Below are 14126 nucleotides of genomic sequence, written 5' to 3' on the forward strand. Positions count from 1 at the left end.
TGCCCCCAGCCCCACATCTCCCCCATAACCTCCCCCTCAGTGCGAGCTGGACCCCTGGGTGGATGTGGGGGGCTCAGGGGGTCCCAGGCTGTGCCCCCAGCCCCACATCTCCCCCATAACCTCCCCCTCAGTGCGAGCTGGACCCCTGGGTGGATGTGGGGGGCTCAGGGGGTCCCAGGCTGTGCCCCCAGCCCCACATCTCCCCCATAACCTCCCCCTCAGTGCGAGCTGGACCCCTGGGTGGATGTGGGGGGTTCCTGGGGGGCTCATGGGGTCCCAAGCTGTGCCCCCAGCCTCACATCTCCCCCATAACCCCCCCCAGTGCGAGCTGTACCACTGGGTGGACCTGCTGGACCGCTTCGACGCGCTGCTGGCCGAGGCGGGCCGGCCGGTGGAGGCCATGAGCTGGATGCTGGCCTGCGACCGGCCCGAGCGCCAGCCCCTCAAGGCCCTGCTGCTGGCCCTGCTCAACTTCACGGCCCTGCTCATCGAGTACAGCTTCTCCCGCCACCTCTACAGCTCCATCGAGGTGGGCACACCCCCAGACCCGCCCTCCGCGTGTCCCCAGGCGTGTGACACGCTGACACGCCTGTCCTGTCCCCGCAGCACCTGACCACGCTGCTGGCCTCCTCGGACATGCACGTGGTGCTGGCCGTGCTCAACCTGCTCTACGTGTTCAGCAAACGCTCCAACTACATCACCCGCCTGGGCTCCGAGCGCCGCGGGCCCCTGCTGGCCCGCCTGCAGCACCTGGCCGAGGTGGGTGGGGTTTTTTGGGGGGTTTTTGGGAGGGTTTTGAGGGATTTGGGGCTCAGCAGGGCGGGGCTGAGCTGGGCTGGTCTCCCTGCAGAGCTGGGGTGGAAAGGAGAATGGATTCGGGCTGGCTGAGTGCTGTCGGGACTTGCACATGATGGTGAGTGGCACCTGTGGGTCACCGTGAGCTCGTCTGGGTCACCTTGTTCTGTCCTGGGTGTCGCCAGAGCTCATGTGTGTCACCTGTGTTCTGTCCTGGGTGGTCTTAGAAGTCACCTTTGTCAACTTGTCCTGTTCTGAGAGTCCCCAGAACTCACCTGCGTCACTTTGTCCTGTTCTGAGGGTCTTCAGAACTCACCTGTGTCACCTTGTCCTGTTCTGAGGGTCTCCAGAACTCACCTGTGTCACTTTGTCCTGTCTTGGGGGGTCCCCAGAACTCACCTGTGTCCTCCTGTCCTGTCCTGGGGCACACACATGACGCTGTGTGCCTTTGTCACATCCTGAGGCCCCTTGATGCCATCCTGGGGTTCCCAGTGCTCTCTGTTGTCCCCTCAGGGTGTCCTCAGCATTGTCTTATCCCTCTGTGTCACCTCCCATGTCCCCCAGCACCGCTTTGTCACTCCTGTTGCATCCCCCCACCCCTTTCCCTGTGTCCCCCAGTCTGGTTGTGTCCCCCCAGGGGAGGGGACCCTGCTCTCCCCATCTCACCCCTGTATCCCCCTCCCCAGAAATACCCCCCCAGTGCCACCACCCTGCACTTTGAGTTCTACGCCGAGCCAGGCGTCGAGGTGAAGGTGGACAAGAGGGTGAGTGACACTGGGGACATTTGGGACATTTGGGGTCACGAGGAGGCCCCCAAAGCACCGGGGCCACCCCTTGACCTCCTGTGACCCCCGCAGGCCACCAGCACCACCTTGCACTACATCCACATCGAGCAGCTGGACAAGGTGAGCGTGGGGGCACCTTGATTTGGGGGGGGGGGTCTCTGCTTGGGCCAGGGCTCCCCCACGCCCTAACCCTGCACCTTTTGTTCCCTGCTCCCCAGTTTTGTCCTCTGCCCCCCGATTTTGTTCTCTGCACTCAATCTTGACCCTCCGCACCCCAGTTTTGTCCTCTGTTCCTCAGTTTTGTCCCCTGAACCCCATTTTGTCCCCTGCACCCCAGGTTGTTCTCTTCCCCCCAGTCTTGTCTGTCCACACCCCAGTTTTGTCCCCTCCCAGTTTTGTTTCCTGCACCCCAATTCTGCTTCTGCCCCTCCCTATTTCTCTTTTTCTTCTCCCCCAGATTTCAGAGAGCCCCTCGGAGATCATGGAGTCCCTGACCAAGATGTACAGCATCCCCAAGGACAAACAGGTGCGTGGGGTGACATCGAGGGTTGTGGGGTGACCCCCAGACCCTCCCTGACCCCCCCAAATTCTCTGTCCCCCTTTCAGATGCTGCTGTTCACCCACATCCGCCTGGCCCACGGCTTCTCCAACCACAAGAAGCGGCTGCAGGCGGTGCAGGCGCGGCTCCACGCCATCTCCATCCTGGGTGGGCCTTCGTTAGGGCTTGTTTTAATTGGGGGGTGGCTTTGGGGGGCCGTTCTGTGGGGGTCCTGGGGCAGTTGGGGTGACCCCCCTGTCTCCGCAGTGTACTCCAACGCGCTGCAGGAGTCGGCCAACAGCATCCTGTACAACGGGCTGATCGAGGAGCTGGTGGACGTGCTGCAGATCACCGACAAGCAGCTGATGGTGAGACCTGGGAGCCCTGTCCCCTCAGCTGTCCCTCTGTATGTCCCTCTGTGTCCCCTCAGCTGTTCCTGCATCTGTCCCGTTACCTGTTCTCTCACCTGTCCCTTTAGCTGTTGTTTCATCTGTCTTTTTATCTGTCCCCTTCACCTGTTTCCTCAGCTGTCCCCTTGTGACTCCTTTCATCTGTCCCCTTGTGTGTCCCCTCAGCTGTCCCTTCAGCTGTCCCTTTGTGTGTACCCCTTACCTGTCTCCCTGTGTGTCCCCTCACCTGTCCCTTTGTGTGTTCCCTCACTGATGTGGTGCTGCATGTGCTGCTCACCAAGGATCTGAATGTGGCTCACCTGTCCTGCAGCTGTCACCTCACTTGTTCTGCATGTGTCACCTCACTTGTCCCACATCTGTCACCTAACCCGTCCTGTACGTTCCTACACCTCTTGTGCTCCTGTCGTTTCACGTGTGTTGTGTCTGTATCTTCATCTGTGCCTTCACCTGTCACATCACCCGTGCCCTTGTGTATCTCCTGACCAGCATCACGCTGCACATGCTGCTTATCAAGGACATGAGTGTCCCTCACCTGTCCCACACCTGTTCCTCACCTGTCACACCACCTGTCCCCAGTGTATCCCCTCACTGATGTCACGCTGCACCTGTTGCTCATCAAGGACACGTGTGTCCCTCACGTGTCCCTCATCTGTCCCTGCCAGGACATCAAGGCAGCCTCCCTGCGGACGCTGACGTCCATCGTGCACCTGGAGCGCACGCCGAAGCTCAGCAGCATCATCGACTGCACCGGCACCGCCTCCTACCACGGCTTCCTGCCCGTGCTGGTGCGCAACTGCATCCAGGCCATGATCGGTGCGTGCCGGGGGGCTGGGGGGGGTCACCTGGGGGGTGTGACCCGCCCTAACCACACCTGTACACCCCCAGACCCTTCCATGGAGCCCTACCCCCACCAGTTCGCCACGGCGCTCTTCTCCTTCCTGTACCACCTGGCCAGCTACGACGCGGGCGGCGAGGCGCTGGTGTCGTGCGGCATGATGGAGGCGCTGCTCAAGGTGAGCTCTTGTCACCTGTGGGCAACTCTCAGGTGCCTCGGGGATTGCCTCACCTGCGTCTGTCCCCTCGCCAGGTGATCAAGTTCCTGGGGGACGAGCAGGACCAGATCACGTTCGTCACACGGGCGGTGCGGGTGGTGGATCTCATCACCAACCTGGACATGGCCGCCTTCCAGTCGCACAGCGGGCTGTCCATCTTCATCTACCGCCTCGAGGTGCTGCCCCCCTTCCCCTGCCCTGCTTTTGGGGTCCCTCAGGGTGATTTGGGGTGCTGAGGCTCTGTCTCCCCCAGCACGAGGTGGACCTGTGCCGTCGCGAGTGTCCCTTTGTCATCAAGCCCAAAGTGCAGCGCCCGCCTGCTGCCACCCTGCCCGAGGGCGAGGACATGGAGACGGACATGGAGGGTGAGCAGCGGGGTGGGAGCAGCGGTGGGAACAGCAGTGTCCCCGCTGTGGTGTCACCTGTTCCCCCTGCAATGTCACCGTCCCCCCGCAGTGACCGATGTGGCCATGGAGAGCAGCCCCGGCCCCTCGGCCGAGGCCCGGCCAGACCCGGTGCCACCAGCCCCGCCAGCCGTGCCCAGCACCAGCGCTGCCACCCCCTCCCCGCGCGGCGGTAGGTGCCTCCCGGGGCTGGGGACACGGTGGGGACAGCGGGGACTTTGCTGGACCCCAGTTCCTTCCTTATGTGGATGCTCCAGTTCCTCTGATATGAACATCCGAATTCCTCCTATACAGACACTCAAATTTTTCCTATGTGGACACCCCAATTCTTGCTATGCAGGCACACAAATTTCTCTTGTATGGACACCCCAAATCCTCCTATACGACACCCAAATTCCTCCTACATGGATACTCCCAATTCCCTCCCTAAATGGACATCCTAATTCCTGTTTTATGGACACCTCAATTCCTTTCCTGTGTGGATACCCCAATTATCTCTACATGGACACCCCAATCCCTTCCTTGTATGGACACCCGAATTCTGTCCCTATGCGGATACCCCAATTCTCCCTACACGGACACCCTAATTCCATCCCTATATGGACACCCCAGTTCCTTCCCCATGTGAACACTCCAATTCCCCCCTCCATGAAGACCCCAAATCCTTTTTCACATCTGGTTTGCTCCCTGGGGACACCCCAATTTCCTCATGTGCCCCACAATCCTCTCCCCGTGTCCCCCCCTAGGAGTGCAGTGCATCCCCCAGCGCGCCGCTTTGCTCAAATCCATGCTGAACTTCCTCAAAAAAGCCATCCAAGACCCCGCCTTCTCCGACGGCATCCGGCACGGTGGGTGGTCCCCGATGTCCCCAGACCCCCGCCGGGGTGGGGTGGCAGGGGTGGTGGCACTGACCACGCGTGTCCCCGCAGTGATGGACGGCTCGCTGCCCACCTCGCTGAAGCACATCATCAGCAACGCCGAGTACTACGGCCCCTCGCTGTTCCTGCTGGGTGAGCCACGCCCCGGCCCCACCTGGGCAGCGCGGGGCGGGCACGGAGCGGGGACCCCGCCAGGTGCTCTACCTGCCCTCAGTGCCCCCCTCTCTCCTCCGCCGCAGCGACCGAGGTGGTGACGGTCTTCGTGTTCCAGGAGCCCTCGCTGCTGTCCTCGCTGCAGGACAACGGCCTCACCGACGTCATGCTGCACGCTCTGCTCATCAAGGACGTGAGTGGGGCTCACCTGTGCTGGGCTGCACCTGTCACCTGTCCTGAACCTGTCCTGTCCTGAACCTGTCACCTGTCCTGTCATGAACCTGTTATTTGTCCTGTCCTGCACCTGTCACCTGTCCTGTCCTGAACCTGTCACTTGTATTGTCCTGAACCTGTCACCTGTCCTGTCCTGAACCTGTTATTTGTCCTGTCCTGCACCTGTCACCTGTCCTGTCGTGAACCTGTCACTTGTATTGTCCTAAACCTGTCACCTGTCCTGTCGTGAACCTGTCACTTGTATTGTCCTGAACCTGTCACCTGTCCTGTCCTGAACCTGTTATTTGTCTTGTCCTGCACCTGTCACCTGTCCTGTCCTGAACCTGTCACTTGTATTGTCCTGAAGCTGTCACCTGTCCTGTCGTGAACCTGTCACTTGTATTGTCCTGCACCTGTCACCTGTCCTGAACCTGTCCTGTCCTGAACCTGTCACCTGTCCTGTCCTGAACCTGTCACTTGTATTGTCCTGAACCTGTCACCTGTCCTGTCGTGAACCTGTCACTTGTCCTGTCCTGCACCTGTCACCTGTCTCTGTGTGTATCCCTTTTTCTGCCCTCTCGCTTCTCCTCCTGTGTATTCCCTCACTGCACACTCTGCTCATCGAGGATGTGAGTAGGGCTTACCTGTGTTGTCACCTGTCCTACACTTGTCACCTGTCTCCTTGTCTATCTCTTTATGTGCTCCCTCACCTGTTTCTTTGTGTATCTCCTCGCCAACATCACGCTGCACGTGCTGCTCATGGAGGCCATGAGTGAGGTCCCTCACCTGTCCAGCACCTGTCCTCACCTCTGTCACCTCACTTGTCCTCTGGCTGTCCCATCAGCTGTGTCTGTGCTGCTCCCACACCTGCCCTGCACCACCTGTGTTTGTTCCGTTTCCTGTTCATGCACCTGTTCCATTTCCTGTCTCTGTTCCTGCCCCTTTACTTGTCTCCTCACCTGTTCCCTTATTTCTGTCCTTGTGTGTTCCCTCACCTGTCTTCACATCTGTTCCACTCTCTGCCCTGCACTTGTTCTGTGTCCCCGTTTCACTTCGTGCCCTGCACCTGTTCCACCACCTGCTGCCACATCTGCCCCTCGCTTGTCCCCACACCTGCTTTGTACCTGTCCACTTTCCTCTCCTACACCTGCTCCAGGTCTGCCTCTGTCCCCACACCTGTCCTGTGACTGCCACCTGTGCTGGTGCCACACCTGCCCCAGCTCCACCCCGACCTGCCTCCCTGGCTGCTGCTCACCTGCCCATGCTGGTGCCACACCTGCCCAGTGTGTCCCAGCTTTGCCCCACGCCTGCCCAGTGTCTGCCCCACCACCTGCCCCACACCAGCTGTGCCCCCAGCCCCATAGCCCCTGACCTGGCCCAGGTGTGCCCCTAGCCCCTGCCCCACATCAGGTGTGCCCTGAGCCCCTGACCTGGCCCAGGTGTGCCCCTAGCCCCTGCCCCACATCAGGTGTGCCCTGGGCCCCTGACCCACACCAGGTGTGCCCCCAGCTCCTGCCCCACATCAGGTGTGCCCTGAGCCCCTGACCCACACCAGGTGTGCCCCAGCCCCTAATCTGCCCCGTGTATGCCCCACACCTGCCCCAGGTGTGCCCCACACCTGCCCCAGGTCTGGTACAGCCCCTCACCTGCCCCGTGTGTCCCCCACACCTGCCCCAGGTGTGCCGCAGCCCCTCACCTGCCCCGTGTGTGCCCCACACCTGCCCCAGGTGTGCCCCAGCCCCACACCTGCCCCGTGTGTGCCCCACACCTGCCCCAGGTGTGCCATAACCCCACACCTGCCCCGTGTGTGCCCCACACCTGCCCCAGGTCTGGTACAGCCCCTCACCTGCCCCGTGTGTGCCCCACACCTGCCCCAGGTGTGCCATAACCCCTCACCCTGCCCCGTGTGTGCCCCACACCTGCCCCAGGTGTGCCATGGCCCCTCACCTGCCCCGTGTGTGCCCCACACCTGCCCCAGGTGTGCCATAACCCCACACCTGCCCCGTGTGTGCCCCACACCTGCCCCGTGTGTGCCGCAGCCCCTCACCTGCCCCGCGTGTCCCCCACACCTGCCCCAGGTGTGCCATAACCCCACACCTGCCCCGTGTGTGCCCCAGCCCCACACCTGCCCCGTGTGTGCCCCACACCTGCCCCAGGTGTGCCCCAGCCCCTCACCCTGCCCCGTGTGTGCCCCACACCTGCCCCAGGTGTGCCCCAGCCCCACACCTGCCCCGTGTGTGCCCCACACCTGCCCCAGGTCTGGTACAGCCCCTCACCTGCCCCATGTGTGCCCCACACCTGCCCCAGGTGTGCCATGGCCCCTCACCTGCGCAGGTGCCGGCGACGCGGGAGGTGCTGGGCTCGCTGCCCAACGTGTTCAGCGCGCTGTGCCTGAACGCGCGGGGGCTGCAGAGCTTCGTGCAGTGCCAGCCCTTCGAGCGCCTCTTCAAGGTGCTGCTGTCCCCCGACTACCTGCCCGCCATGCGGCGCCGCCGCAGCTCCGACCCCCTCGGTGAGCGGGGCACTGCGGGGGGACACTGGGGGATACTGGGAATGCTGGGGATACTGGAGGTACTAGGGACACTGGGGGACTGAGGACACTGGGGATACTTGGGGTACTGGGAATACTGGGGACACTGGGATACTGGGGATACTGGGAATGCTGGGGGACTGAGGACACTGGGGATGCTGGGGATACCGGGGGTACTGGGAATACTGGGGATACTGGGAATGCTGGGGATACTGGGAATGCTGGGGATACTGGGGATGCCCCTGCCTGCCATGCACTGACACCGCAGCTCCGACCCCCTCGGTGAGCGGGGCACTGCGGGGGGACACTGGGGGATACTGGGGATACTGGGAATGCTGGGGATACTGGGAATGCTGGGAATGCTGGGGATGCTGGGAATGCTGGGAATGCTGGGGATGCTGGGAATGCTGGGAATGCTGGGAATGCTGGGGATACTGGGGATGCTGGGGATACTGGGGATGCCCCTGCCTGCCATGCACTGACACTGCAGCTCCGACCCCCTCGGTGAGCGGGGCACTGCGGGGGGATACTGGGAATGCTGGGGATACCGGAGGTACTAGGGACACTGGAGGACTGAGGACACTGGGGATACTTGGGGTACTGGGAATACTGGGGACACTGGGGGATACTGGGGATACTGGGAATGCTGGGGGACTGAGGACGCTGGGGATACCGGGGGTACTGGGAATACTGGGGATACTGGATACTGGGGCTACTGGGAATACTAGGGGTACCAGGGATACTGGGGGTACTGGGAATACTGGGGATACCAGGGGTACTGGGAATACTGGGAATACTGGATACTGGGGGTATTGGGAATACTGGGGGTACTGGGAATACTAGGGGTACCAGGGATACTGGGGGTACTGGGAATACTGGGGATACCGGGGGTACTGGGAATACTGGGGATACCAGGGGTACTGGGAATACTGGGGATACTGGATACTGGGGGTATTGGGAATACTGGGGGTACTGGGAATATTAGGGGTACCAGGGGTACTGGGAATACTGGGGATACCAGGGGTACTGGGGGTACTGGGGATAATGGCGGATACTGGGAATGCTGGGGGATACTGGGGACACTGGGGGACTGAGGACACTGGGGATATTGGGGTACTGGGGATACTGGGGATCCCACCAACTTTTTATCAAAATATCATCTTAGCATTTAAACAGGTCTCTCATTTTTTGGAGGCATTTGGAGGCATCATCCCCTATTTGTTTAACTCCCAAAAGCATTTCTGCTCCCCTCAAAACCTGCTCTGCACCCCCAAAACCTGTTCTGCCCCCCCAAAACACTCTCTGTCCCCCCAGGCGACACAGCCTCCAACCTGGGCAGCGCCGTGGACGAGCTGATGCGGCACCAGCCCACACTCAAGACCGACGCCACCACCGCCATCATCAAGGTGACAACTTGGGGACACTTGTGGGACTCCAGGGACCCCCAAAAATCTGGCCAGGCCCCCCCCACCCCTAAATGCCATCCCCTCTGCAGCTGCTGGAGGAGATCTGCAGCCTGGGCCGGGACCCCAAGTACATCTGCCAGAAGCCGTCGATGCAGAAGGCGGACGGGACGGCGGCCGCGCCGCCCCCGCGCTCGCCCCACGCCGCCGAGGAGGCCTCGAGCGAGGATGAGGAGGAGGAGGAGGTGCAGGCCATGCAGAGCTTCGGGGCTGCCCAGCAGAGCGAGGCAGAGCCCAGCCAGACGTGAGCAGGACAGGGCGGGCTGGGGGCGTCTGGGGTGTCCCTAAAGATCTGGAGTGTCCCCAGGTCACTTCAGTGTCCCCAGGGGTCTCTGTTCAGTGCTGGTTTATGGATGGTCTGGGGTGGAGAGGATCCTGGGGGAGCTGAGGAAGGGTCTGGGAGATCCTGGGGAAGAGTCTGGGGGAGCTGGGGAAGGGTCTGGATGATCCTGGGGCAGCTGAGCAGGGGTCTGGGGGATCCTGGGGGAGCTGGGAAAGGGATCTGGAGGGTTCTGAGGGAGCTGGGAAAAGGTCTAGAGGATCCTGGGGAAGCTGGGGAAGGGTCTGGGGGAGCTGGGGAAGGGTCTGGATTATCCTGGGGCAGCTGAGCAGGGGTCTGGGGAATCCTGGGGGAGCTGGGAAGGGGTCTGGAGGGTTCTGAGGGAGCTGGGAAAGGGTCTAGAGGATCCTGGGGAAGCTGGGGAAGGGTCTGGGGGAGCTGGGGAAGGGTCTGGATGATCCTGGGGCAGCTGAGCAGGGGTCTGGGGGATCCTGGGGGAGCTGGGAAGGGGTCTGGAGGGTTCTGAGGGAGCTGGGAAAGGGTCTAGAGGATCCTGGGGGAGCTGGAAAGGGGTCTAGAGGATCCTGGGGGAGCTGGGGAAGGGTCTGGGGGAGCTGGGAAGGGTCTAGAGGATCCTGGGGGAGCTGGGGAAGGGGTTCAGCCTGGAGAAAAGGGACCAGGGGAAAATTTAGGATGGAAATAGGCAAAAAATTCCCAGGAAGGTCTGGCAGAGAGGAGTTAAAGCCAAGCCTGAACGTGACACTTGATGGTGATGGGATGGTCTCAGAGATCTCTCCCAGCCTCATTAACTCTGATTTTATGTCCTGGGGGGATCGCACTCCCCTCACCATCCCCTCTGTGCTTGCAGCGTGGTGGGCACGGAGGAGCGCATCCCCATCCCGCTCATGGACTACATCCTCAACGTGGTGAGGCCCAGCACCGTCCCTGTGGGGTCCCCCTAGTCCTGACCCCCCTCTGAGGGGGTTCAGAGCCCCCCTGACCCCCTTTTGTCCCAGATGAAGTTCGTGGAGTCCATCCTGAGCAACAACACCACGGACGATCACTGCCAGGAGTTCGTGGCCCAGCGGGGGCTGCGGCCGCTCGTCACCATCCTGGGGCTGCCCAACCTGCCCGTGGACTTCCCCACCTCTGCAGCCTGCCAGGCCGTGGCTGGGGTCTGCAAATCCATCCTGGTACGGCTGGGGGGCTGCAAATCCTTCCTGGGGGGCTGAAAATCCATTTTGGGGGGTCTGCAAATCCATCCTGGTATGGCTGGGGGGCTGCAAATCCTTCCTGGGGGGCTGAAAATCCATCCTGGTATGGCTGGGAGGCTGCAAATCCTACCTGGGGGGGCTGAAAATCCATTTTAGGGGCTGCAAGTCCTTCCTGGGGGGCTGAAAATCCATATTGGGGGTCTGCAAATCCATCCTGGTACGGCTGGGGGGCTGCAAATCCTTCCTGGGGAACTGAAAATCTGTCCTGGAGGGTTGCAAATCTATCCTGGTATGGGCTGGGGGCACTGTGGGGGCTGAAAATCCATCCTGAGGGTCTCGGGGGTCTGCAAATTCATCCTGGTATGGACCCTGATGACACTGTCTTTGTGCCCCCTGTGTCCTCAGTTGCTGTCCTGCAAGCCCAAGGTGCTGCAGGAGGTTCAGTGACCCCCATGAGAGTTCAGTGACCCTGATGTCCCCCTCTCTGTCCCCCCAGAGTTTCTCCCACGAGCCCAAGGTGCTCCAGGAAGTTCAGTGACCCTCAGGAGGGTTCAATGACACCCATAGTGACCCCGATGTCCCCTCTCTGTCCCCCCAGACTCTCTCCCACGAGCCCAAGGTGCTCCTGGAGGGTTCAGTGACCCCCATGAGAGTTCAGTGACCCTGATATCCCCCTGTCTGTCCCCCCAGACTCTCTCCCACGAGCCCAAGGTGCTCCAGGAGGGTTCAGTGACCCTCAGGAGGGTTCAGTGACACCCACAGTGACCCTGATGTCCCCTCTCTGTTCCCCAGACTCTCTCCCCCGAGCCCAAGGTGCTCCAGGAGGGTTCAGTGACCCCCATGAGAGTTCAGTGACCCTGATATCCCCCTGTCTGTCCCCCCAGACTCTCTCCCACAAGCCCAAGGTGCTGCAGGAGGGTTCAGTGACCCTCAGGAGGGTTCAGTGACCCCCATGAGGGTTCAGTGACCCTGATATCCCCCTCTCTGTCCCCCCAGACTCTCTCCCACGAGCCCAAGGTGCTCCAGGAAGGTTCAGTGACACCCATAGTGACCCCGATGTCCCCTCTCTGTCCCCCCAGATTCTCTCCCACGAGCCCAGGGTGCTCCAGGAGGGTTCAGTGACCCTCAGGAGGGTTCAGTGACACCCATAGTGACCCCGATGTCCCCTCTCTGTCCCCCCAGACTCTCTCCCACGAGCCCAAGGTGCTCCAGGAAGGTTCAGTGACACCCATAGTGACCCCGATGTCCCCTCTCTGTCCCCCCAGACTCTCCCACGAGCCCAAGGTGCTCCAGGAGGGTTCACTGACCCTCAGGAGGGTTCAGTGACACCCATAGTGACCCCGATGTCCCCTGTCTGTCCCCCCAGACTCTCTCCCACGAGCCCAAGGTGCTGCAGGAGGGGCTGGTGCAGCTGGAGGCCGTGCTGTCGGCGCTGGAGCCGCTGCACCGGCCCATCGAGGCCCCGGGGGGCTCGGTGCTGCTGCGGGAGCTGGCCGGGGCCGGGGCCGTGCCCGACGCCACGCTCTCGGCCCAGGCCACCCCCCTGCTGCACGCGCTGACCGCCGCCCACGCCTTCATCATGATGTTCGTGCACACCTGCAGGGTGGGACAGGTAACGGGAGAGGGGGTTTGGGGGGTTTGAGTCGGGTTTGGGGGGTTTGAGTGGGGTTTGGGGGGGTTTGAGTGGGGTTTGGGGGGGTTTGAGTCGGGTTTGGGGGGGTTTGAGTCGGGTTTGGGGGGGTTTGAGTGGGGTTTGGGGGGGGTTGAATGGGGTTTGGGAAGGTTTGAGGGGTTTGGGGGGGGGTTGAATGGGGTTTGGAGGGTTTGAGTGGGGTTTGGGGGGGTTGAGTGGGGGTGTGGGAAGGTTTGAGTGGGGTTTGGGGGGGTTGAATGGGGTTTGGTGGTGGGACAGGTAATGGGGGAGAGACTTGGAGGGGTTGTGGTGAGGTTTGAGTGGGGTTTGAGGGGGTTTTAAAAGGGGTTTGGGGGGATTGGGGTGGGGTTTCGGGGGTTTGAATGGGGTTTGGGGGGTTTGAGTGGGGTTTGGGGGGTTTGAGTGGGGTTTGGGGGATTTTAAAAAGGGTTTGGAAGGGGTTTGGGGGCTTGAATGGGGTTTGGGTGTGGGACAGGTAGTGGGGGACAGGCTTGGGGGAGTTGGGGTGGGGTTTGGGGAGGGTTGAGTGGAGTTTGGGGAGGGTTGAGTGGGGTTTGGGGGGTTTTAAAAGGGGTTGAGAAGGGGTTTGGGGGGATTGAGTGGGGTTTGGGGAGGTTTGAGTGGGGTTTGGGGGGGTTTAAAAGGGGTTTGGAAGGGGGTTGGGGTGTTGAATGGGGTTTGGGGGGTTTTGAAAGGGGTTTGGGAAGGTTTTTGGGTCTCAGGGGGTTTTGGGGGGTCCTGCTGTCCCCCCCAGAGCGAGATCAGGGCCATCTCGGTGAACCAGTGGGGGTCCCAGCTGGGGCTGAGCGTGCTGGGCAAGCTGAGCCAGCTCTACTGCTCCCTGGTGTGGGAGAGCACCGTGCTGCTGTCCCTCTGCACCCCCAACAGGTACTGGGGACACTGGGAGGGACTGGTGACGCTTTGGGAGGGCACTGATGAGGGTTTGGGAGGCACTGGGGGCACTGGGAGGGCACTGGAGGCACTGGGAGGGCACTGATGAGGGTTTAGGGGGCACTGGGAGGGCACTGGAGGCACTGGGAGGGCACTGGGGGTACTGGGAGGGCACTGGAGGCACTGGGAGGGCACTGGTGAGGGTTTAGGGGGCACTGGGAGGGCACTGGAGGCACTGGGAGGGCACTGGTGAGGGTTTGGGGGGGACACCAGGCTGAGCCAGCTGTGCTGCTCCCTGTGCCTGTACCCCCCTAACAGGTTACTGGGGAGAACTGGGGGGCACTGGGGGGGCTCTGCGGTGCCCGGGAGGTGCCCCCAGCCCTGTGACCCCCCCGTACCCCCCCAGCCTCCCCCCAGGCTGTGAGTTTGGCCAGGCTGACATGCAGAAACTGGTGCCCAAGGAGGAGAAAATGGCCCCCAGCCCCCCTCAGGGCGGCCGCAGGGCAGGTGGGGCTGGGGGGCGTGTTTTGGGGGGGATTTATGGGGGTTTGGGGGGCTTTATGTGGATTTTGGGGGTATTTATGGGGATTTGATGGGGATTTTGGGCGGTTTGGGGGGATTTATGGGGGGTTTGGGGGGATTTTTGGGGGTTTTGGGAGGCTTCATTGGGGGTTGGAGGAGCTTCACGTGGATTTTGGGCGATTAATGGGAGTTTGTGGGGGATTGGGGAGGGTCTCTGGGGCTGGCTGGATTTGGGGGAGTCTTGGAAAGATTTTGGGGGGGCTCTCTGTGGGGACAAAGGTCTCTGTGGGGCAGGTCAGTTTTGGGGGGGTCTCTGTGGGGCAGGTCAGTTTTGGGGGGGTCTC

At 61.7% G+C, this 14126-nt stretch overlaps 1 protein-coding gene across 10 annotated transcripts in view; it reads left to right on the forward strand.

The window, feature by feature from the left end:
* HUWE1 (HECT, UBA and WWE domain containing E3 ubiquitin protein ligase 1) overlaps positions 1 to 14126 on the forward strand; it is a 74376-nt gene that overhangs the window by 3892 nt on the left and 56358 nt on the right. For 8 of the 10 annotated variants that reach the window (XM_085563439.1, XM_085563432.1, XM_085563438.1 and 5 more), the window contains 24 exons: positions 323 to 529; positions 607 to 759; positions 851 to 913; positions 1482 to 1559; positions 1653 to 1700; positions 2038 to 2106; positions 2187 to 2286; positions 2386 to 2486; positions 3191 to 3341; positions 3414 to 3541; positions 3616 to 3756; positions 3834 to 3945; positions 4037 to 4156; positions 4731 to 4832; positions 4914 to 4994; positions 5102 to 5208; positions 7563 to 7740; positions 9073 to 9164; positions 9254 to 9465; positions 10370 to 10427; positions 10518 to 10694; positions 12082 to 12327; positions 13124 to 13257; positions 13667 to 13767. In XM_085563439.1, the coding sequence (XP_085419565.1) occupies positions 323 to 529; positions 607 to 759; positions 851 to 913; positions 1482 to 1559; positions 1653 to 1700; positions 2038 to 2106; positions 2187 to 2286; positions 2386 to 2486; positions 3191 to 3341; positions 3414 to 3541; positions 3616 to 3756; positions 3834 to 3945; positions 4037 to 4156; positions 4731 to 4832; positions 4914 to 4994; positions 5102 to 5208; positions 7563 to 7740; positions 9073 to 9164; positions 9254 to 9465; positions 10370 to 10427; positions 10518 to 10694; positions 12082 to 12327; positions 13124 to 13257; positions 13667 to 13767 (2959 nt within the window). Of the gene's footprint in view, positions 1 to 322; positions 530 to 606; positions 760 to 850; positions 914 to 1481; positions 1560 to 1652; positions 1701 to 2037; positions 2107 to 2186; positions 2287 to 2385; positions 2487 to 3190; positions 3342 to 3413; positions 3542 to 3615; positions 3757 to 3833; positions 3946 to 4036; positions 4157 to 4730; positions 4833 to 4913; positions 4995 to 5101; positions 5209 to 7562; positions 7741 to 7986; positions 8041 to 9072; positions 9165 to 9253; positions 9466 to 10369; positions 10428 to 10517; positions 10695 to 12081; positions 12328 to 13123; positions 13258 to 13666; positions 13768 to 14126 lie in introns of those variants that run through there. The other 2 variants (XM_085563440.1, XM_085563441.1) reach the window with 2 other exon arrangements.

Source organism: Lonchura striata, chromosome 31 (genome assembly GCF_050655825.1).
Source record: "Lonchura striata isolate lonStrDom1 chromosome 31, ASM5065582v1, whole genome shotgun sequence".
Lineage (NCBI taxonomy): Eukaryota > Metazoa > Chordata > Aves > Passeriformes > Estrildidae > Lonchura > Lonchura striata.